Source organism: Eretmochelys imbricata, chromosome 1, assembly GCF_965152235.1.
Source record: "Eretmochelys imbricata isolate rEreImb1 chromosome 1, rEreImb1.hap1, whole genome shotgun sequence".
NCBI classification, from domain to species: Eukaryota; Metazoa; Chordata; order Testudines; family Cheloniidae; genus Eretmochelys; species Eretmochelys imbricata.
In genome coordinates, this window is record NC_135572.1 from 101,009,778 (window position 1) to 101,035,069 (window position 25,292).

The 25,292-nt window shown below is 44.4% G+C and overlaps 1 protein-coding gene across 1 annotated transcript in view; it reads left to right on the top strand.

The window, feature by feature from the left end:
- The first annotated feature begins 584 nt into the window (after positions 1 to 584).
- The window catches only part of TM9SF2 (transmembrane 9 superfamily member 2), a 64,151-nt gene continuing 39,443 nt past the window's right edge, over positions 585 to 25,292 (top strand). The window contains exons 1-5 of the mRNA XM_077812990.1: positions 585 to 832; positions 8,552 to 8,619; positions 9,884 to 9,977; positions 11,035 to 11,162; positions 19,726 to 19,855. Of these exons, the coding sequence (XP_077669116.1) occupies positions 614 to 832; positions 8,552 to 8,619; positions 9,884 to 9,977; positions 11,035 to 11,162; positions 19,726 to 19,855 (639 nt within the window). The 5' untranslated portion in view covers positions 585 to 613. The remainder of the gene's footprint in view (positions 833 to 8,551; positions 8,620 to 9,883; positions 9,978 to 11,034; positions 11,163 to 19,725; positions 19,856 to 25,292) is intronic.

The following is a 25,292-nucleotide window of genomic DNA, read 5'->3' on the forward strand; positions in this document are numbered from 1 at the left end:
GACAACAGGTTTCGTGAGTTGAAATCTCAAACGGGCCTGGGACGACGAATATTAAAACGGGCTCCGTGGAAGTGCCCTCCTTTATTTATGCTAAACTGTCTTTAGGGACCGGCTGCCCCATGACATCCCAGTATTAGGGGCTTTCTTATGTATGCAACTGTACCCCTGCAACCGTACCCCTGCCCCTGAAAAGCGTCCGGGTCGGTCACGCTTGCTTTCTGGTCACCCCATCTTGTTAATTGGCACTGGGCGTGACGCAGAGACAGGGAACGACAAACAGTTCAGTTCCCTCCTCCTTCTCCCCCCACCCCGGGGAGACACCGGCACGCCCAGGCAGCCGCTCCGCTCTTGCGCGTAATAACGGACAAGCCGAGCAGGGTGACAAGCGAGCACCAGTAAACGTCACCGGCCGCCCGGCTGCCCCGCCCCCCCCAGGGTGTGAGCGGCGGGCGGGATGAGCCTGTTACTATGGTAACTGGCGGGGACTGGGTGTGACCCGGAAGTAGTCTTTCAGCCCCCACCCCCAATGAGGGAGGGGCCGGGAGGTCAGCGCAGGGTGACGTGTCTGAGCCGGAAAACCGGAAGTCGCGGCTGCTGAGGGAACTGAGCCGCGATGCCGCTGCAAGGCCCACTGCAGGCTGCCCGGCGCCCCCGCCCTGCCCGGCCACCGCCGCTGCGTGTCCCCGGGGCCATGGGTCTCCCGCGACGGTGGCTGCTGCTGCTGCCTGTGGCGCTGCTGGTGGTGTGCGCGCCCCGCGGCGGAGCCTTCTACCTGCCGGGCCTGGCGCCCGTCAACTTCTGCGAGGAGGGCAAGGCGACTGCCGAGTGCAAGGTGAGCGGCGGGGCCGGTGGGAAGCCCGGGCCGGTCTCGTCTGCGCCCCGCGGTAGGGCTGAACGTGGTTCGCCGGCTGTGGGGCTGCGGCTGGGGCTGGGTATCGGGGATCGCTCCCCTGGCCTTGCCTCCTGCTAAGCGGGGCGAGGCGAGGCTCCCGCAGGAAACCTGCTTGGCCCCCGCCAGTGTTTGGGGTGGGGCTAGGGTTGCCAATCCTCCAGGATTGTCCAGGAGCCTCCAGGATTAAAGATTAATCTTTAATTAAAGATTGTCATGTGATGAAACCTCCAGGAATATGGACAATCAGAATTGGTAACCCTAGGTCTGGCTGAGGTGGCCCCTTGCCAGGTACTACTTCTCCTGAAGAAGAAAAGGAGTACTTGTGGCTCCTTAGAGACTAACCAGTTTATTTGAGCATGAGCTTTCGTGAGCTACAGCTCACTTCATCGATGAAGTGAGCTGTAGCTCATGAAAGCTCATGCTCAGATAAATTGGTTAGTCTCTAAGGTGCCACAAGTACTCCTTTTCTTTTTGTGAATACAGACTAACACGGCTGGTACTCTGAAACTTCTCCTTGAGGAGGGTCTTAATGAAGTGTCAGGCTGGTGACCGCCTGTGTGCTGGGGGGCTCCTGCCAGGGCCCTTGGGTGCCTCTGTGTCAGCCACATATAGGGTGGCATCTAATTTAGAGCTAGACTCCTTGGTAATTGCCCCTTCTTGGTAAGGGTTAATTATTACTTGCAGTTAAACTAAACAGTACAGCCTTTGAGATCTCCCCTCATTTCACTGCAGTGCCAGTGGAATTGGTGGTGCACTGTGAGCTCTCTGGATGATTGATCCTGGCGACCTAATGCTTCCTGCTGTCACAGCTCTGCTGGGGTGTGAGATTTTCCCCCCAGAAGTTCCTGTGATCCATGTCTTTTGTAGATTTTTTTTCTCTCCTTAACATGCTGTCTCTACTTCATTAGTATTTCTTCAACAGTAATGTTGTGCTAGGTGTGCTGCAAGACTGCTTTTAGGGTTGCCTATTCTCCAGGATTGTCCTGGAGGTTGCAGGACTACATCCAACCAAAACAGGCAACCCTACTAGCTAACCAGCGTACAATCAGGTGCAATGGGAGACAGCATTTTTACTGGCATAGATTAGTGTTTGGGCTTTGCAGTATTTGTGAAATGATAAGCAGACATACAATGCAGGAGATGTGGCTGTCACCACCTTGATCACTTTGATTGCATGGAATGAACTGCAGATTTTTTTTTTTTAATGAAGCCATTTTATAGCTGCTAGGAGTTCAGGCAAGGATGATTATGATGGGGGGAATATGTGAACAGCTTATTTTTTCTGTTTAGCTGTATAAATGTCAATGTTGTATTTCATATATATATATGTGTGTGTGTGTGTGTGTGTATACATATTAAAGATTTTTATCTGTCAAATATCAACACCGCAGTGGGGCTGTGATGGAAATGGTGGTACCATGATAAGAGTGAACAGATGGACTACTACTTCAGTGTATTATTCAGGAATATATTTTCAGTTCTGCCTGGTAGTTACTAATTTATAAGGGAATTATGAAACTTTCTTTTTTTTTTAACCATTTTGTTTTTCTTGATTTGTTTTCTCCAGCTGTCCTACAGACTTGCAACAAAAATTAATAGCATTCTGTATTATTATCCATTGAATTCTTTTATGCATTCCCTTCTAAACTAAATCTTAACAGAAGTTAATAAGTTAGTGACTTTTTTTTAAAACTGGAACTTTCTAAAATACATGCTTTGTCTCTTGAGTTCTAACTTCAAACTAACATCTATTATCAGTGATCCTCTTTTTGTAAAATTTTTGTTTAATCTGTGTCCAATTGTAGGGAAGAGATTTATCTTTATTACAAGTTTATGGTGATATCATGAGTTGAAATTACACTGGTCTGTGTTTTGAGACTAGAATAAGCAGACTGAGGAACCAGTATAGGCCTAACATAGTTTTAAGGTCTTGTATCTTACAAAGTCTCAGGGTTGGAAACTATTGTTTCTTTCTTGCTCGGGTCTCTGCTTTCTTATAGTATAAAGCACTAGACCATGGCCCTGTAAGGAAGCAGGCCTGTTATTTACAACTGCAATTCTGATTAGCATCTTTTACATCAAAAAAAATGTACATTTATTTGATCCAGTTGCTGCTGAGTCAGTGGATCAGGGAACAAACACATCCCTAGTTGAAGTAACTTTGACGTACCAAAATAGAATATAAAATTAAATTCATATGGACTGAGTAATTATCACAGAGGTGTAGTAATTTTATATTGTTGATATGCTGTAAAATACAAGCCATTAATAACCAGTTCATAAGGTCTAACAGGTACTTCAATATTTATCTTTTGTAGCATATCTTAGTTGTCAAAATATGGTAGGTCCTCTAAATATGTTGCAAAGCAGGACTGTGCCTTGAAGAGTTTACCATCTAAGACCCCAAGCTTCTAAATAACTCTCTAGGCAGACCCCTTTATCATAATGTGGACATACCCAGACACCCCTGCCGAGCCTCACCCAGTAGATCCTGAACCCCCTTAGCCCTCCTTACCTGAACCCCCACCCCACTGAACCTCAGCCCTGCCTCTGGACCCACCCTGCACCCAGGCGCCCTGCCTCCGGACCCCCATCCCTGCACCCAGACCACCCCCCGCTGAGCTCCCTGCACTCAAACCACCACCCCTTGCCCCATCCTGAGCTTGTACACCCAGACCCCTATGCCACTGCCCCCAACTAGCTGCATCCAGATCTCCACCCCACCAAGCTCCACACCCAGACCCCTCCGCTGAGCCCCAGCTACTTTCACCTGGAAGCCCCTGCTGATCCCAGTGCCCCTGCACCTGGAACCCCACAACGAGCCTCTGTGCATCCAGATCCCTCCACACCAAGACCCCCAACTGAGCTGCCTGCACTTGGATTGTCCCACACACAATCTTCTCACCCCACATCTGGATCCCCCCACACTTGGATCCTGCCTACCCCACACCTGGTGTGCCTGGCGCAGAGGGGCAGGGCCCCAGGGTGTTTCTGGGGCAGGCCCAGGCCTTGTGCTATGTCAAAGTCAGGTGCATCCTCGCAGCTGAGTCGGTGTCCGGGGGTGGAGGGGCTGCAGGGTGATCTCCCACCTTCGTGCAGCCAGTGGCCTATGCTAACCACTGCCATGCTGGAGCCTCTGCATTTATTTATTGACAAATAAAACTTTCAGAATTTTAAAATATTGTTCGCAGAATTTTTAATTTTTTGGCGCAGAATGCCTTCAAAGTAATTCTCCAGATATGGTGCATTTGCAACACTATACTTGAAATTGCTAATAATTGTACCCTACAGCAACATTATAATATTCTTTCATTTAGTTTTATATCTGTTTACCACACACTGCCCATTTGTTTATTCCTTTCATTCCATATTACATAAAAAAAACCCTACCCTGAAAGCATGTTAAGGTTGCAAAGTCAGGTACTCAGCAACTAGCAAGTGCCAGAATTAAGGCTGTTTCCAACTTCTATTCAGCTCCCTCTATGTTTGCTTTCTGATGCAGTCTATAGTTACAGAATTGTTACTATTTTCCCCCCACAGGACTCCTGCTTCATTTAGTGAATGGGTAGCTATTCAATATTTCTTTAGTCTCCTCATTCAGTGCATGGTTCTAAGCCTAGTTTAATGCAAACCCTGTACTGAATACAGAACTATGAATTTCCTCTAGGATGTTTCTCAGGTGCTGTCACCACACTGTGCTTCACAAACATTAGTACGTTTATCTTTCCTGTGAGATTCGATTGGCGTATTCCCATTTTACAGGTGGGTACTGAGGCTCAGCGAAATTAAGGTCAATATTGTCAAAAGTGTCTACTAATTTTGGGTGCCCCCGGTGAGACACCTTAGGGCATGGTTTTTCAGAGTACTTAACATTTTTATAGCACTGCGTGTGTTTAAGGCATAGCTACGATTGACTTCAGTTGCAGTTATGAGTGCTCAGCACTTGTGCGTATCTAATGCTTGGGTATATCAAGGTGGGTATGCAGAAAATGAAGACCATGGAGTTAGTGGCCAGCTGTGAACATTTTGGTTTGTGAGTGTCCCAACATCACATAGGAACTCTGCTTGTTGCAGGAATAGAATCCAGTTCCCCAAAGTGGCATTCAGCTTCCTTAACCAGGAGGCCATCCTTTCACTTACTGTATTCCCCTGTCTCATTCACTACACATCTTCCAACTTCTGCAGCAAATGAGGCTGATGTCCTACAAACAGCCTAATTCACTATCCAGCTATTCATTTCCAGAGTGTCATCTAATCTGTACGCTGAATGAGGCAGGGATACAGGCTGGATGGGTATGTGGTTATGTAATAAGACTGTATCATTCATACAAGGGAGTGGAATTAAGGGTGCACAGGCAACCTTAATTTTGGCACTTCCTACCTTTTTTGAGTTCTTGACTTTGCAACCTCAACGTTCTTTTAACATAGTCTGTCTACGTTGCCCCTCAGTTCAGACTACAAGGTGTGAATAGCAGTGTGCACCTCAGTGCTGCGCTATAACTCTCCCATGCGGACGCTGCGAGTGCAAACGTAAAGGTGCCTTGTTCACGCTAATGTAGTTGTGTTTGAAGAGGCGGAGTTCACATGAGGGATTTACATCTCAGCACTTCGGTATGTGCCCTGTAATCTGAACTGCAGAACAGTGTAGACATACCCATCGTTTCTTGTTTTTGTGAATTTCTGAATTCAAAACAAAACTGAAAAACAGAAATTCTGTCTTGTGAATACCCAGCTTGGGTCATCAGCAGGTTTCAGGTGTTCAGATCCACAGCATAAATCCCTAACTGGTACCATTAGTAGGCTGCTATCATCTATGTGGATGAGCACTAGAGAGGAGATGTGACACACTTTGCCTGTGAACGTCACAGCTATTTGCTGACCGCAAAGAAATATTGAGACTCTCTCCTGGGTTCAATTCCAGATTCTGTATGGGGGAGTGTGCTCTAGTAGCCACCCACCTTTCTGCTTCTACCCTGTCTCCCCTCTTAACTATTATCTCTCCAGCTTCTGCCCATGCTTTCCCTCTATCTTGCTTCCCAGGCTTAAATTCTTGCCGCTTTGCATTCCAGTGTGGTTGCTTTCTCCTCATCTTCAATGCCTGGGTGCCAGCTGGAAGAGCATTCAGAATATAGGGTAGAGCAGGGGCGTGCAAACTATGGCCCGTGGGCCGGATGCAGCCCACCAGCCATTTTATTCTGGCCCTCGAGTGCCTGCTGGGGAGTGGGGTCTGGGGCTTGCCCCACTCCGATTCTTGGGTTGGGGGCTGCTCAGCATGTGATATGACCCCCTCCAGCTCCTACATGTAGGGGCAGCCAGGGGGCTCTGTTCCGCATGCTGCCCCGCCCCAGGTGCCGCCCCTGCATCTCCCATTGACTGGGAACCGCAGCCAATGGGAGCTGCAGGGATGCCTGTGGATGGGGCGGCTTGCAGGCAGAGCTGCCTGGCTGCGTCTCCACGTAGGACCCGAAGGGGGGACATATCGCTGCTTCCAGGAGCCAATTGAGGTAAGCGCTGCCCCGAGCCTGGAGCCCTGCCCCACCCCCAACCCTCTGCCCCAGCCTGATTCCCCTCCGAACCCCTTGGTCCCAGCCTGGAATGCCCTCCTTCACCCCAAACCCCTCATCCTCAGCTGGAGCCCTCACGTGCTCTCCCCTCCCCCTCCCCCCGCTGCTGCCTGGAGCCCCCTCTTGCACCCTGAACTCCTCATTTCTGGACCCACCCCAGAGCCCATACCCCCAGCCAGAGCCCTCACCCCCAACCCCAATTTTGTGAGCATTCATGGCCTGCCATGTAATTTCTATACCCAGATGTGGCCATCAAGCCAAAAAATTTGCCCAACCCTGGGGTAGAGTCTCTTTGGCACATGTGAAGTCTGCTTAGTGTGTAGGAGCTGTGAGGGGATGGAGCATGGTCGGTACAGATGGAATCTTCAGAGAATTTAGCTGCCATGTTCTAACAAACCTTTACTGTGTGTGAGATCTGTGATTCTCACACCCCATCCTCCAGGGGCTTCTAGCTTGGCCAAACTTGGGGGAGTGTTCATGGGAATGGCAAAAAGTGCAACCCTCCTAATAAATTTGATATTCCTGCTGCAAAGCAGCTTTTCAGTGAAACTTTTGTAAGAATTTCTTTAACGTGGGCAAAACAATGTACTTTTTCTGTGCCACATTCTTTGAAATGTCTGGTGCTAAGTTGAAACTTTAAACAAGCAGGAAAAACAAAGCCCCAATCTCTGCCTCTTGCAGGCTCCTGGAATGGAAAATTTTAGCTCAAGTGGTTAGTTTGGCAAAGTTTTATACGGTAACTCCTCACTTAACGTTGTAGTTATGTTCCGGAAAAATGCAGCTTTAAGCGAAACAATGTTAAGCGAATCCAATTTCCCCATAAGATGAATGTAAATGGGCGGGGGTTAGGTTTCAGGGAAAATTTTTTTTGCCATACAGTACTATAGTTGGGAGATGCCCCCCGCCTTACCCCACACAGGCACAGCCCACTGGCACTGGAGGACAGTGAGGCAGGCAAGGCGGCTGAAGGTGCTGTAAGCTAGGAGAACCATGTTGCGCAGCAGCAGCTTCCCCTACTCTGCAAGCACCAGGGGTGGAGGGCTTAACCCTCGGCCTACCACTCCACCCTTTCCCCCAAGCCTGCACCCTTAACCCGCCGCCTCTTCTCCCCCGCCTTTACTTTGCATGCTGCTTCCTCGCTCCTGCCCCCTCCTTCCCCCTGCCTGCTGCCAGTGGCAATCAGCTGGCTTGTGGCGTTCAGGGGGTAGGAGGAAGGGAGGGAGGTGCGAGGACTTGGCGCGCAGCCTCCCCCTTCCCTCCCCTGCCTCTTGCCCGCAGCAGTCAGCTAGTTTGCGGGGTTCAAGAGGGAGGGGGAGCCTGCGTGCTGAGTCCTCGCTCCTCCCCCTCCCTCCTGAACGCCGCAAGCCAGCTGATTGCCAGAGGAAGGGGGTAAGGTGCTAATCCTCGGGGTCTGCCGGCGGGCGAGAGGCGCTGTGTGTGGGGGCTTAGGAGAGTTGATGTGGGGGCTGTCAGCTGTGGACAAAGCAGGCAGCCAGATGACATTATAGGAAAACATTGCACAACTTGAAATGGAGCATGTTCTATAATTGAGCAGGGACATAAGATCGAAACAACGTTAAGCGAGAGGACGTTAAGTGGGGTGTTACTGTAAGTACCTGAAAACAGGGTCTTATAATGGAAAGTATTGGGCAGCCTTAGCTATGGGCAGTGCTTCCAGGTCAGTCTGTAATCATGCGTGTTCTTTTAAGGCTTTATTCAGCAAAAGTTGTCTTTATGTTTGCAAATTTTGCTTCTTCCTGTATTTTGAATGTAATTTGTTAGTGAGATAGTAATAGTTTAACTAATCAGTTAAATCAACATGTATTTGTCATTCTAATTCAGAGGTACCACTCCTGAGCATGATTTTCTGCTCCCTTGAACTTTGGGTAGTCACAGCTGTGCAGAGTGGATATGAAATGCTATCTTTCTGTGATATTGGAGAGCTTTACATTCACTTTGGGCAGGTGTAATTAAATACAAAGTGCAAGGCAACTTTTTTTTGTAACTTTGATAGTGGTCATTAAACTTAACCCCAAGTCATACCTAGTGATATAATTTTAGTGTAATTTTGCTAATTGTGTCTTAACTTTTTCAGTCTGTGATAGAGCTGTTTGTGAACAGACTTGACTCTGTGGAATCTGTTCTTCCCTATGAATATACTGCGTAAGTGTACTAAACTTTGTTTTATGTGTAACTTCATTTGCCAACTCTTGCAAAAGGCAGTCTCTGAATGGTTTTCTTAAAACATTGTGAACAGAGATCCAATTTCTAGCATTTCTCCAGTGCATAGAAACCATTTATTCTGTTGAACAGGTTCCATTTGTGAGTATTTTGTAACCTAAACTATATTTGTGAATACCGTTAGTTAGAAAAGAATTTTTTACTTTCTAGTGCTAGTAGTAGTCATTGTGTAGGTCAAAGCACTGCTGCTGTCTTGATTAGCCTGCAGCCAGATGAATTAAAATTGTAATAACAAATGATATGGGATGGGGGATAGCAACAATTATTTTAACGAAGTATTAACTTTAAACATTTCCGTGCTATGTATCTTAGTAGTACAGGATGGAAAATGTGTGCAAACTGTGTTAATGCCATCACTTCAAAGAATGCTGCAGTGATTATTCATAGAATCATAGAATATCAGGGTTGGAAGGGACCCCTGAAGGTCATCTAGTCCAACCCCCTGCTCGAAGCAGGACCAATTCCCAGTTAAATCATCCCAGCCAGGGCTTTGTCAAGCCTGACCTTAAAAACTTCCAAGGAAGGAGATTCCACCACCTCCCTAGGCAACGCATTCCAGTGTTTCACCACCCTCTTAGTGAAAAAGTTTTTCCTAATATCCAATCTAAACCTCCCCCACTGCAACTATTATCGAAGGGGGTTAAGTGTTAGTTAGTTTTTGCATTTTAATGGGTGCAAGTATGGTGCATTGTGATTCAGCCATGGCAATTCTGGGAATTTCCCAGTTAAATCCAGGGGTCAATAAAAGCATAATAACCTTGATTTTAATTGGTTCCCATGTGCCAAAGGGGTCCTCCATATATATATTTTCAAGTAGCAGTCCAGTGTTGTCCTTTTCTTAAAGCAGTTATAGATTTCTAAATGTGTAGATTTAATAAATTCCTGGCTAAAATCCTAATGTGTACACTGATCTTCCAATGCATTTAAGTAAGTGTATTATTAAAGTATCTGTGTTTAATTTAAACTGAATTCTGAAATATTTGAAAGAGGCATTTTTAAAATAGCAGGTGTTGATTTTACACCTAGAGTCGCTCAGATTTTGGTAAGAAAACACTGAACTCTGACCAAAACCAAAAAAAAACCTGCAGATGTTTGTCTTAGATTTGGCTGGATGGGAAGATTAGGCTTTGTTTGTACTATGTTTACATTTCAATCCTTGCTACAGCTTGCATATTCTCTAATTTAGGTTTGATTTTTGCCAAGCAGCAGATGAGAAACGTCCATCTGAAAATCTTGGTCAAGTATTGTTTGGAGAGAGAATAGAACCATCACCATATAAGGTTTGTGCTCGGCTAAAGGGTTTTCTGCAATAGAAAACAGAAAATTTGAAAGTCAATAAATTAAACAATTGTTCCTGATTTTAAGATACGTAATAGAAATTTGTAAACATAACATAGAATTAAAATACATGCTTCTCTTTCTGAATGTTTTTTTAAATAACATGTGACAGAAGGTATAATGTGTCTAACGGTGTAGATAAAATTGAATATGTGGGGATCTCCGTTACACAATTCTGTAGCTGTGGTATTCATTTCTTGTGTTCCTGAATCTATATAATTAATTTTTTCTAGCCCTTATGGTTGTAGAGAGAATCTTGAAAACTTGAATCAAGTGTCAACTGAAGCGATGTTGTCTTCCTGTATTTTCAGAGAGCGTGAAACAATAGTTTTGATGGCTGTGAACAGTTTTGTTAATCTCTGGCAGGGTCTTGTGGCTGCCACTTTTGTTGAGCTGCAGAATTTGGCAAATTCCTGAGACCCCGAGTGCAGGCTTTTTTTTTTTTTAATTTGTCATTTTGTTGAAATGTCTCCTTTTCCTGCTGGGTCCTGCCTGTATCTGACTCTTGCTCTCCAGCTTTCCTCAAAAAGCAGGAGTCCTGCTTGAAGCTGTAGAGTGGATAAACTATCAGTGTAGGTTCCGACCTACCTGCTCAACATTGCCACTGCTCAGATCCATGGAACATTTAAATAAAAAGTCTAAAATCATTGATGAAAACAGTCAATGAATCTTACATCAATTTATATATTTCAGTATTGAGGGTGTGTGTCTGTGTCTGCGAGGAAGGTAGAAATAAAATATATTATTACAAGGAAGTCCAGGGATTCTTGCTGTAGAGTACACAGAACCTGATTATATTATATTTTTAAAATAGTATGGGATAATAAACATAGACATACAAAATACCAAGGTGTTAGGGTTGTCTGCTTGTGGGTTAACCACATAATTATAATATGTTAAGTTTTTATGGGATATGTTTTGTTTAGTTTAATTTTAGTATAGAACAATACAGATTCTGTTGAAAGACTATTCAACTCAAATCCTGTCTCATTTTCTTAGTTTACGTTTAAGAAGGAAGAGAAATGTAAATCTGTTTGCACAAAAGTGTATGACACAAAAAAATCAGAGGACAAGCAAAAATTGGACTTTCTGAAAAAAAGCATGTTGTTGAACTATCAGCATCATTGGTAAGTTAACTTTTTTAAGATTTAAGAGCAAATTGGTTTATTTATTAACAGTAATACAATTGTATTAACTATTGTAAAATGATGGTGCAAATTCAGCACTTCATGTTAACTGATGGAAATGGGAATTCTTCTGGTCTGTTCTCATGCAGGGTTGGGGTGAGGAATTAATGTCATGTTACTTCCTCTGCTTTTATTGAAACATGCCACTCATAAATAGAATAGCTCAGCTGTAAAGCTTATGGTTCTCACTGTACTTTCTGTCTGAAGTCTTCATGCTAAAACAGCGTGATTGTTAGATATGATTGTTGGTTTAAACCTGCAGCACTGTATGCTACTCTATGTAGAGGTCATGTTCCCTCTTTCTTGAGGGAAAACTTTAATTAAAGGACCTCCATGCTCTTTCTGTGGCTCCCCTTTTGTCCTGGTTGGGAATACTTGTGCTGGAATCCATGTGTTCTGGAAGGAGTGGGTTCTGTTGAGGGGATGAACAGGCGGAAAATGTAATTTGTAAACTTTAATGCAGAGGTTCTCCAACCAGTGGTCCGTGAGCTCCATTCAGGTGGTCCGCAGATAGTTCCCTCTAAGGTGAGCTCCTGGGCGGCTGCACACAAGACAATGAAGGGCCACCACCTAATTAGTGGAGGCGTGCACATGTAAAGTGAGGTGGTGGCCTCGGGGGGGGGGGGGAAATAGGGGGCAAGTGGGAGGGGGGTAGTGGGGTGAGAAGAGGGGGAGGGGGGAATTTGGGGTACACAGGGCTGTGGCGGCCAGAGAAAGAGGTGACTTTCCCCAGCTCCAGAGTTGCGGCTGCTAGGGAGAGACGGCCCTCCTTCCCAGCCTCAGCTCTGTGGCTGCTGTTGTGGGGGAGAGACCCTCTTTCCCAGCCTCAGCTTGGGGGCTGCTGCGGTGGTGGAGAGAGGCCACAGCCATCGCATTTGAAAGGTAAGACTACTGATATTAAAATATGAGTTTTGTGCTTTTATTTGTAGAACAAAAAATGTTTATTAATCGTTTCTTTTATATAGCACTTTCCATCCAAAGCGCTTTACAGTAGTTAACTAACGGTACAAACAGCATTTGGAAAGATCATTAAGTGGTCTGCTGAGACCCTCAGCAATTTTCGAGTGGTCCATGGAAGAGAAGTTTGAGAACCACTGCTTTAATAACAGGAAACGTACAGCCAGTAAAAGTTAAGTGACAGATGGTCAATGAAAATTACAGATTTATCTTTATATTCTATAGTTTGGAGGAAGAAGGAGGATCTCTGACTTGGGACAATCACATAGTCTATGTAGCCAGTTGTTTCACCCTTCAATTCCCTCTGTTTATCTATCTATTTTTCTCATTGTGTGTATTTCCACAGGATCTTAAATGATAGGCCCATGACCCGAATGGAAGCCTCTTGGTGCAACTGTAATAATAATAAAAAACCCCTATGCATTGCAGCTATCAAAACACTTTTAAAAATTTATTTATTCGTTTTTACAGTGAATAGGAAAGAGTACACTATAAAAGTAGTGCATGAACCTAATAATTAAGGCTACGATTTAGTTGCAGAAGTCACAGAATCTCATGACTTCCAGAATCTCAAACTCTGTGACTTCAATGGTTGGGAGGTGCAGGGTCCCCTGCAGGGGCAGGAGCTGTGGCTGCCGAGTTGTGGGGGCTGCCAGAGGTGGTGGGGGCACTCCTGCGCAGCTGCCCCACTTCAGGCAGTGTGGGGATCTGCGGATCCCCATTTTGTCCCAAATATTTTTAGTAAAAATCAGACAGGTCACAAGCTAAAAAGAAAAATTCACGAAAACCATGACCTTTCTTTTTTGCCTGTGACCTATTTTACTAAAAATATCCGACACAAAATCTTAGCCTTGCTAATGATTACATATTGCTTACCTGGGTTCAATAGTGCCTGCCAGACTCAGAGGTCCTTGTCTTGAGGAACTTACATGGACATATTAACAAAAGGGCAGATAGTGTTAAGAGTAAATGTTACAGGTGTGATAGTAAGCATGTTTCTTGTTCCTTTATTATTGTATTTTTTTTATTATTTTTAAAAGGCTGAATCCAACTCTTAATGAAGTGAACAAGAGTTTTTCAGCTGTGTTCGTGGGAACTGGGTAGGGCCAGTGGGGTGGAATAGGACTTACAGAAGTTAGCTTTTAGGCAATATTTGAAAAAAGGAGTAGGTCAGAACATGGTGGACCAAGTCAAGGATGGGTGCCACATGCTAGTGCAAATGAACTAGGAAGCATACATAAACTGTGAAAGACAAATTAATTTTATGAAGACTGAAGTTTTACATTTGTAAAGTAAGAGTACCAAGTAAAATTTGAGAGGGGGTTTAATGTGACTTGGTACTTCTAAATCTGAGTGTAAATTTGGTGTATGTTTAATAATATTTGCAGTCTGGATCTTGCTTTCAAAACTTTGTAGGACTGAATTATGTTGGTCTGGCACAATCAAAGATGCAGCCTGGAAAAGTGTGTGTCTTCTGTGTCTAAATGAAAGAGTTAATTTTCTGGGGCTGTCATTCTAGCACTTTCTAAAACATTAAATTCACTTGTTGCTAAAACATTTTCAAGTGTTGTCATTTGAGCCATAAGAATGATGAGCTACTAAGTGTAATTGCAGACTTTCCTTTTTGCAACTTCAGAGTTAGTTAGTATAATTAACTACTCATTGTTCATGGAATCTGAAGTAGGATTGTTTAACAAACTATTTTTCAAATTTGAATGCAGTGGAGTGCTTCCCCCCTCAAATTAAATATTTGAGTAAATTAACCTGTATTTTTCAACTGTAGTGCTGATATCACCAGTACGTTTGATGGTACAAATAATTTGGTAGAATTTTTTTAGCCCAAACAAGATGCAGCTCCACGGTTCAGTAAAATTTTTCCTTTATAACATTATCCTCTCTTTTTTTTTTTTTTTAAATTGTCAGTTTAGTCTATTTATTGCCTGTTACTAATTAGTCTGCGGGCCTAGTTCAACCCTCTGTCACTGTCTTAGAATTGCAGGGAAATTCACCTGGATATCTCTCATGGTAGTGCAAGGTGCCCACAACTACAACTCCACAAAAATGGCTAGTGCAGCTTCAAATGGCAGTGGCACCAGCAATGAACAAGGCGTGACCAGGGTATACAACTGATGTGGAAGCTGCACAGGAAATAAACTGGATTAGCATCAGCACTGTTACCTTTATCAAACAAACCTGTAATCTCATCAGAGAAAGACATTTAAGTTAGTTTGATAGGATCTATTTTCCAGGTTGATTTGCATTAATATTAATAGAGTCCCATTTCAGCCAGGCCATTTTTTTTGCACAGGACTGTTGTCAGGCTGACAGGACTATAATTATCCGGGTCACTATGTTTACCTTTTAAAAATATTGGCACAACATTAGCTGTCTTCTGGAACTTCTCCTGTGTTCCAAGAGTTATTGAAAATCAGTGTTAACAGTCCAGCAAGCGCCTCAGCCAGCTCTTCTAAAAACTCTTAGATGAAAGTTATTTGGACCTTCTAATTTAAGTATCTAACTTTAGTAACTGCTGTTTAACACTCTCCTGAGCTACTGTTGGAATGAAAAAGGATATCATATTATATGACTACATCATCTGTCTTTTCCAAATACAGAGGAGAAATATTTATTGAACCCTTTTTTGCTTTTCCTGCATTACCAACAATTTGGATATCCATTTAATAATGGACCAGTAGCACTGTTGAGTCGTCTTGTTTTTCATACACTTAAGCAACCTGCTTTTTGTCATTACCTCTCCTGGTCATAGGTTTCTCCTTGTGTCCTTATGTTTCCCTTATCAATTCTCTACTTAAGCTCCTTCTGAACTCTTGGATGTATACCGTCTGGGCCTACTGGTGTAGTGTTTTTTTTGTTTGCTTGTTTTTTGTTTTTTGAAATAAATTTGTTTCAGTATTGCTACTTCTGATGCATCAATCTTTGATGGTACTTCATCTTTATTACCAGAAGAAAGTTAGACTACGTCATCTGCAGGAAAAACTGTTGTTTCACTTATCCTAGCCCTTTCAAGTGAGGGGAAGAACAAACTAAAGCATAATCTGATTTCTAGCATTGAGGGTTGTGAAGATAACCTAACCTGCCAAATGTGAACAAAGTGTAGGAAGATGTAATGTTGTCTTCTGAGGTCTGTAAATGGATCACTTTTAATCATTTGCCATTGATATCTGCCCAGCAGCAACAACATGGTGAAATGAATAGGACTCTGGTCAGTTTCACAGCTGCTCTTCAGAGCCCTGTGGGAATCTGGAAACTGTTCACAATCCTGCCAAGTACATGTTGTTGCTGTAGGCATTAAACGTTTACTTGCGGGGAAATAGGACCACCCTAAAAGCACTCCTCTTCCCAGTATCTGGGGCAGAAGAGGGGAAAGCACCTTGTTGCTCCACAACATTGGTGGGTATCCCACCCTTGTTCTGGCCAGAAACTGATAGTAGGAGATAAGGTTTTTTGGTTTTGGTTTTCCCCGGTCCTGGCTTCCTACCTACTTACTGTTGGAGGTTATTCTCCAAGCTGCTAATGGTCTTTTGGGGGTGGGAGAGATATGCTGGCTAGTAAGAGTCCTCTTTTGCTTCTGCTCTGTGTCAACATCAACATGGAGCTGCGGGCTAGAGACTTTCCTTTATACCTGAGATCAGAGAGAGCAGGATGGGAAGAAGAACCTGCTTGGTCTGCTCTTAGGAATGGAGGACTGTGTAGCAGTGAAGAGGAACCTGCTAAGTGATACAGGGAGAGAATTAAATTGATTTATTGAGATGTGGTTTTGGGGAGGGCATGGTGATGCAGGAAATTTTCTCTAGGACTTTTAGATTTAGTGCTTGGGTGAGTAGGTGTTGGTGACCCTTTCTTTTTTTCCTCCCTCATACCCTGATTACCTGACTTCTCAGGTTGGAGCAGCCAGTTTCTGGTGCCTTGGGAGCAGCAAATTGAATCTCCTGATAGCAGTCCATGGGTGAATTAAACCTTAAGTACTTTTTTTTACCCAAAATGGTTTAATGTCAGTGTAATGCAAAGAAAATATATGGAAGATACTAAAGCATATACCTATTGTATTGGCTTTACCAGGGCTTCCTGGAGAATTGGTCCATGAAATCTCTCTTCCATAACTTTTGTTTTACTGGGTATCTTGGGACACTGTGTTTGTTAACATTTCTGGCCCACTAACAATAAGACACTTAATGGTAAAGGTGATTCAATAACTCAGTGCATTTGTACCAATATGTAGCATTAAGACACAACAGGACGTTTTATTTGTCCAGTGATGCAAATAAAGTGACTGCAGCCTTGTGTCTTCAGCCACTTAAGACATATTAATGGACCAGTAAAACGTACCCTGGAGTGTTTTAATGGTGTTCTAATTACAGCTATTGAATTTTTTAAAATTCTTTTAAATGATTTCTTTTTGGACTTATCCTTCCACTATGGAAAAAACTTCATAGTGGAAAGAGGGGTGGTGGTAGACAACTTTTTTTTTAAAATGTATATTTTTGTTGTTGACATTTTTCGTTTCCATTTATGTTAGCTCTCCTGCCATATCCTGCTGTCTTGTCTTCTCCTCCTGCAGCTCCTCACAGGGGGCTGGGCTGCTTTCAAGATTTATCTATTAAGCCTAAATTGGAAACTTACTGTGCTCTTGATTTTTAGCCTTTTTAACAATAAAACAATCTTGTGAAGAGCTGCTGGAGGGAGGTGTGAAAGCAGCTGCTTTTCACCTAACTATAGTAGCTCTCAACTTTTTACCCCATGTAAACTCACTAGTTAAAATAGTTCCTACCATCAGGGAAGCACAGTTGAGCATGGTGGTCAGGAATGCACTTCAGTAAGGAAAAACACTGCCTACTCTGAGCTGCCATACTTTTTTCCATTTAACTTTAATAGGACTTCCTCATTTGTGGCAGTTTTTTACTAGAAAAGCTGATGCTGAAGTGGGAATTCATCTGAAACGCTCAATTCAGCTTTCTTTAGAAAGTAGAAGTTGAAATGTGCCAAGGAAGCCCTATTGTGGACAGTGAGGAGGGGGAAAAGATCCATGGGGAACAGAGTGACGGTTGTGCATCGTGTACTGTGGTAGTGATAATGGCAAGGTTTGTGTCTGAGGGTATGTCTACACTACGGAATAAGGTCGAATTTATAGAAGTCGTTTTTTTAGAAATCGGTTTTATATATTCGAGTGTGTGTGTCCCCACAGAAAATGCTCCAAGTGCATTAAATGCATTAACTCGGCGGAGTGCTTCCACAGTACCGAGGCTAGAGTCGACTTCCAGAGCATTGCACTGTGGATAGCTATCCCACAGTTCCCGCAGTCTCCGCTGCCCATTGGAATTCTGGGTTGAGATCCCAATGCCTGATGGGGCTAAAACATTGTCGTGGGTGGTTCTGGATACATATCGTCAGGCCTTCGTTCCCTCCCTCCCTCCGTGAAAGCAAGGGCAGACAATCGTTTCGCGCCTTTTTTCCTGAGTTACCTGTGCAGACGCCATACCACGGCAAGCATGGAGCCCGCTCAGGTAACCGTCACCCTATGTCTCCTGGGCGCTGGCAGACGCGGTACGGCATTGCTACACAGTAGCAGCAACCCATTGCCTTCTGGCAGCAGATGGTGCAGTACGACTGGTAGCCGTTCTCGTCGTGTCCGAGGTGCTCCTGGTCACGTCGGCTGGGAGCGCCTGGACAGACATGGGCGCAGGGACTAAATTTGGAGTGACTTGACCAGGTCATTCTCTTTAGTCCTGCAGTCAGTCCTATTGAACCATCTTATGGTGAGCAGGCAGGCGATACGGATTGCTAGCAGTCGTACTGTACCATCTCTTGCCGGGCAGGCAAGAGATGAGGATGGCTAGCAGTCGTACTGTGCCATCTTCTGCCGAGCAGCCATGAGATGTGGATGGCATGCAGTCCTTCTGCACCGTCTGCTGCCAGCCAAAGATGTAAAAGATAGATGGAGTGGATTAAAACAAGAAATAGACCAGATTTGTTTTGTATTCATTTGCTTGCCCCCCACCCCCGTCTAGGGGACTCATTCCTCTAGGTCGCACTGCAGTCACTCACAAGAGAAGATGCAGCGAGGTAAATCTAGCCATGTATCAGAGGCCAGGCTAACTCCTTGTTCCAATAAGAACAATAACTTAGGTGCACCATTTCTTATTGGAACCCTTCGTGAAGTCCTGCCTGAAATACTCCTTGATGTAAAGCCACCCCCTTTGTTGATTTTAGCTCCCTGAAGCCAACCCTGTAAGCCGTGTCCTCAGTCGCCCCTCCCTGCGTCAGAGCAACGGCAAACAATCGTGCATCTGAGTTGAGAGCGCTGTCCAGAGCGGTCACAATGGAGCACTCTGGGATAGCTCCCGGAGGCCAATACCGTTGAATTGTGTCCACAGCACCCCAAATTCGAGCCGGCAAGGCCGATTTAAGCGCTAATCCACTTGTCAGGGGTGGAGTAAGGAAATCGATTTTAAGAGCCTTTTAAGTTGCAATAAAGGGCTTCATCGTGTGGACGGGTGCAGGTTTACATCGATTTAATGCTGCTAAATTCGACCTAAAGTCCTAGTGTAGACCAGGACTGAGTGGAGAAGAAGGTATGTAGTGTAAGGTGACTTCATTCTTCTTGTGTGTGGGGGGGTGGGTTGTCAGGTGTGTAACTGCTTCACTGCAAAGTTCTTTCGTGTACTACCTTCCGAGTGTGTGTTAATGAGTAAGCACAATTGAGGAGGTCTGGCAAGGTAGAAGTGAAGCTGCTGCTACTTTTGCCCTTAGAAGCCTTCTTTGTGAGATGAAATCTGACCGAAAAATACAGACTTCATTGGAGGAGGTTTTTATCAGATGGAGATGACTTATGTGCATGCAGGAGGCTTCAGGCTTAACTGATGTGTTATACACCAACTGTTACGATGAATACTAGCTAAAACTAACACAATTATTTTCCCAGAAACTTACATATTGCACCCGGTCTATTCAGGATACACCTGTCTACCACATTTTGTGAAGAAAGGCAATTAATGTCCTTGGCAATATAGCCTAATTTCATGAAAGTCCAATTTCAAGTGACACATTAATTTTTACAAAGAGAAATAAACTAAATTACACAGAAAATTCAAAGGACACAAAACTAATGCTGTGTGAAATTTCACAGCAGTAGGCTTTCAACTTCTAGAGAAACTGAAAGTTCCCTCTTTTTAGGATCTGCTTTACCTGTACGGCTGTCACCAGGCACCTCCATTATCTGGAAATTGAGTTAACTGTCCTTGGTGCAATCCCAGCAGTTAAAGTCTTAAAGGAATGTTATTGCTACTTTCACACTTGTATAATTTCCAGGAGGAACACACAATAGTCATGTTGTTCTTTTTTATAAAGAATATGAATCCTTCAGAATTCTAGGAATTTAAAGTAGTGTTGAAGATGCAATCTGTGTTCAGTGACTCCCCCTCCCCCCCCCCCAAATGCAAATAATTACTGCAGGTTAAATAGATCTAGGACTTTTATTTTTATGTTACTATGAGCTCTGTCTCTAATTCTATTAGTGTTTTGTTTATAGGATTGTGGACAACATGCCTGTAACTTGGTGCTATGATGTTGACAACAACCAGAAGTTTTGCAATCCTGGATTTCCTATTGGCTGTTTTACTACAGAAAAAGGTCATCCAAAGGATGCCTGTGTCATTAATGTAAGTTTAAAGTATTTTTTACTGATGTGTCAATTTCTGTATTGAGTGATTATCCATATGCATGTTCCATTAATGGTAAATGTGCATCCCACATGCTCGTTTTCTGAATCTTTTGGTCAACAGGGTCCATATGGTATGTATCCACCCTCAGAGTCCTTGTGCTCTGTACAGAGGACATAAAAGGACAGAGCAGCTCAACTGCTGCTCAGTTTTTATCACTGCCTCTTGGCTTTGAGAGAGAGAGAGGCTTGCTGTCTGTGCTTTCACTGCTAGCAATCTCTTGTTCTTACCACTTCTTTTAACTAGTTGACATTTCCTTTAAATTTTCAAACTGTTCTGATTTGCCCAAATTAGACTTCAGGCTCCAGGGTGGCCTCTGCTTTTGTCCTCCAGATTTAAATATTGACCCTTGTGTGAGGAAGCTGTGCCTGTGAATGGTCACTTCAAATGACAAGACTGCCTGGGGGTGTCTCACGTTTTGGAAAAATGTGACCTCTGCAAGTCTCTCACTTCCAGAACCCAAAAAGACAGTGACTGCAGTTATTCCTCATGAACCAATCCATGAAATCAGCATCTGACCCAGCTTCTCTGTGTCTCCCTGAACATGGCCCCAAAAGGTGCAAGCACTGGTTCAGTGACTCATAGAGCCTCCTCTTCAATCCTGGCACTGAGATGGACCAAACCCATTAAGAGACCATCACCTGAGAAGGTACAGGGAGTGAGGAGTTGCAGTGGTAGATCATCTACCACTAAAAATCTCACCTCCAGCACCACTTTTCCTCTGAGATTTCACAGCCCTTGTAGTTCCTGCCACAGCTCACTACCTCACTTCTGTGCCTCCTCAGTCAGGAACTTGACACCTTCAACTTCCTGCTCTGCAGCCTCTGGTATCACAGGCCGTGGCACTGTCCTCCAGTCTGGTGCTTGAATTCTCACCATTGCTTACTGAGGTTTTGGCACTGTTTTTGCTATCCATTTCACAACACCAGCTGGGACCGATGACATTCGGGGCACTGATCGACTTAATGGTTTTGCAGGAGCTGGTATCGCCTTTGATAGTCGCCTCCATTTCCCTAGCTATAGTGGAACTTTCCTTTAGCATGCATCATATACTTCTGTAACCTTGCTGGTTCCACCGACGTCAAATACACCACCTAATGCAAAGTCTAATGCTCCTTTAATTCAGCCTCATCATTAGCATGAAATAGTAGCGGGGACTCAGAGCACCAACATACATACTCCCCAGAACATTTGCACCACCTGCTTCAACCTCATAAGGAGACTGAGCCTCATTCTAGAACAGTTATTGGGATGTTTGCCAGACAGGACGCACGCTTCGCTGACTTTATGGCCCTCGGGACCATATTTATCCATGCAGATGTGGCCATAATGTGGACCATGGTCCACTCAAAGTAGAGTCAACTACCAGGATAAATCTCACCATCTTAAAGTGCCTTTCCTGATGGCCTCAGCTACCCAGGCTGTCCCCAAACCTCCACAATAGCACAAGGATAAACCAGAAGATGTTTCACCTCTGTGGAGACTTTCTAGGGCCTGTGGCACTCTCATCATCCTCACCTGAGGAGGTAGTTATCCTACTGTCCCCTAGTTGGACAACTTTAGCGGTTTCCAAGAGCTCCTCAAAGAATTGTACAGGCCCTGCAGGTTCGAATGGAAGAGGTCCAGGTGTAGACCCACCAATTTGTGGATCTCTTACAATTCACCTCACCAACTACCAGGCCTTAATGGCCAGTTATGACTTTCAGATTGACAAAAACTCATCTTTCACCAACAGTCTTCCACCTTTTATCTCCAAGGACTGATTAATGGCCTAAACTGGCTTCCAGCCTGCACTGGATGTGGCAGACTGTTTATATTTTGATGGTCACAAGGCGATCTCTGTGGCTACAGAGGTCAGGCTTCCTTCAAAATACATTTGATGGTAGAGGGCGTGCCCTTTGAGGGGTGGTAATTATAGTTCAAAAATGGATGAGGCCCATTGCACACTGACGGACTCCAGAGCAACTGTCCAATACCTTGGGATCTACATGATAAATCCTAAAAGGAAATGTATCAGTAGTCATATGACCTACGTAGGTCAGATCCATCGCTGTTTCTCTGTGAAAGCCCTGCTGAGCTTCAGGGAAAAAAAGAGGCAACGCTTCCACAGATGGACACAGTCCACTGCTGTTGCCCACTCTTCTCAATTTTCATCAGTCCAGTAGCACTCTTCTAATGGGACTCTGAGGCAGTTCAGACTCTCTCCTGTGACACCATACCTAACAATCTGTTCCATTTGGGAACTGACGAGCCTCCATCACCATGGGTCAGTTGGTCATAAACATAATAACTTCAGGATATTGCATCCAGTTTCACACAGTGCCTGCAACCAACTGCCTTTTCCCCTCCTCTTCTGGGATCCTTCTCATGAGAATCAACTATGGCAAGCGATCCTTGTTTCTTTTTTTCCAAGCAATAGAGTCCCTCCTCTGTATCATGGTAACAGGTTTTAAAGCAAGTACAGTAGAACTCCATTTGTCTGACTTTCCCTTAACCAGCTCTCCACATTTACCGAACAGCTGGGACTCCAGGGCCAGAAGCAGACGATCTTTCCTGTGGCTGCTAGATAGCACTGCAGCATCGCGTTTTCCCATTCTCCAGTTTATCTGGAGGTTTGATTATCTGATCTGGCCCTGGCCCTGGTCCTGATCCTAATTAGACTGGAAAATGGGGCTTTACTGTACTTCCATATTCCTAAAAAGAAATGAGGCTGGCGATCCATCCTGAAACTGAGGAAACGTTCATATGCCGTTGAAGTTCAGGATGGTGTGACAAAGTTCCTGCTCTACCTTGGTGGGTCTTGTGCTTATTGATGGATTTGCTCGCCTTGGAGCTTCACGGCAGCCATCAGCTTGGCCATTTTTCTGAACCCACAGTCCAGGTTGACTCCTCCTGTGTCTGACCAGGAGTTGGGAGGATTTGGGGGGAACCCGGGCCCCCCTCTATTCCGGGTTCCAGCCCAGGACCCTGTGGAATGCAGCTGTCTAGAGTGCCTCCTAGAACAGCTGTGCGACAGCTACAACTCCCTGGGCTATTTCCCCGTGGCCTCCTCCCAACACCTTCTTTATCCTCACCATAGGACCTTCCTCCTGGTGTCTGATAATGCTTGTACACCTCAGTTCTCCAACAGTCCGCGTTCTCACTCTCAGCTCCTAGTGCCTCTTGCTCCCAGCTCCTCGCATGCACACCACAAACTGAAGTGAGCTCCTTTTTAAAACCCAGGTGCCCTGATTAGCCTACCTTAATTGATTCTAGCACCTTCTTAATTGGCTGCAGGTGTTCTAATCAGCCTATCTTAATTGTCTTCAGAAGGTTCCTGATTGTTCTGGAATCTTCCGTGTTACCTTACCCAGGGAAAAGGGACCTACTTAGCCTGGGGCTAATATAGCTGCCTTCTATTACTCTCCTATAAGCCCTCTGGCCCGACCCTGTCACAGTGGTCACCCTCACCTTAATTCCCTTTCTAAATTCAAGGTACTGGATTGCATCTCTCGCCCTCAAGATGCATACTTCAACATATATTGATGATCCCATCCTGCAGGAAGTACCTTAGGTTCATGGTAGGCCTGACCATTACCCTGAAGAGTAGAGCCCAATACACTACTGAGGATATTCATTAACATGCATGTAGTAGTGGTAGAACTCTTAAGGAAATCTTGGTGTGTACCCTGGCATGGAAAGTTAACTGGTACTGAGGAAATATTGTCCGCTCTCAAAATCTGTTCATCACATGCTTGATCTGCTCCCTAAGCCTGAAAGTCACTAGGCAGAAATCCAACTTGACTTCTGTCCATAGACTCAAATTGATTGGAATGGTTCTGCACTCCACCAAGTCTGTGGCTTATCTTCTCTAGGATAGTTTTGAGAATTCTATAGCTCTTATTATACAGTTGGAGTCAAGTCTAAGCATCACGGTAAGGACTTTTCTTGCTCTGCAAGGATGTGAGGCTTCATGCACCTTTATCATGCCTCGTGTCAGACTACACCTTCAGTGCATACAAGACTGGCTAAGGCTGGTGTACACCCTGATTTAAGCATCATGTGGACGTGCCCTTCTGGATGCCTCCATTAGTACTGTTACCTCTGAAATGGTGGAAGGACTCTTCAGATATCTAAAGCGATGTGCAAAAGGAACTCCTGCTGTCTAAAACTGTAGTGACAGATGTCTTGTTCTTGGGGTGGGGAGCTCACATGCAAGATCTTCAGGTGAAAAGCCTTTAGACAACATGAGAAGTATGGATGCATATCAATCTCCCAGAATGCAGAGCTGTGTGCAAAGCTTACGAGTCCTTACTGCATTGCCTCAAGGAACAGATGATCCAAATCAGCAATACAATTGCCATGTTCTATATCAACAAACAACGTGGGGTAGAAGTCTTCTCCCTTATGCCAGAGGAGGCATGAGCCTAGGTCTCTCTCAGATAACATTTTAATCTTGTGGACAAAAAGGCCTGGTGCGTGCCTATGCTGTGGTTCCATTGCTGCCCAGGGTGCTCTCCAAGATCAGGAAGGACTTGGACAAGATGATTTTGGTTGAAATTTAGAGGCAAATCTTAATTTTTTTTTTCCCCTCTCCAGAGGAGAAAATGCTAGTAATCTTTCTCTTCACCATTCTTTCTTCCTCCTGAATCTGTGTTAGGGAACCACTTGCAGTCTCCCATAAAAGAAACACGTTTGTAATTTCACTTAAAGGACACCGTCAACTTAAATTGCACTTGTCTAAGCGTTGTTTAGGGCAATATAAAGAGAACTCTTAAGATTACTGTAATTGAATTATAGAAAAGAGCTCTCCATTTGTTTGTATTTCATTTTATAGTGCATTCTACTGTTTTCTCAGTATAGTTAGCCCTTTTTTTGGTATATGGGGGTCTTTTTTAAAAAAAAGGGGGGAGAGACATTAGATTTGGAAAATGTGACTGCAAAAATTAGTACCTGGTATGACTTCTAACTCTCTGTAACTGACTAATTTTCAAGTTGATGTGTGTCCCTTCAGCAGTAATAGTCACTGGGGTTACATTCAATATTTTTTTGAGTGCTGGCTGCGATGCATCCTTTGGCATCAGTGGATTTGCATATCTGAGCATGTTCCTGTCAACAGATGGCAGTTAACTACATCCTCTGTTTTGGAAAAATGTTTTGGGGCTTCTAGTGTTAATCCCACCACATTTGTGCTCACACAAACTGACCATTTTAGGTGCAGTTTTTCAGACCGTTGAGAGATTGTCACTGCCTGCCCTGTAACACTGGGTGCTTTAAATGCTCTGCTGCTGTTGCTGACAGCCCAGACACCAACAGCCAGCAGACAAGCATGTGGTTTCCCGAGCGTGTCTGTGCTATTCAGCCCTTGCTCTGTACTCTGACCCCAACAGCCTCCCTA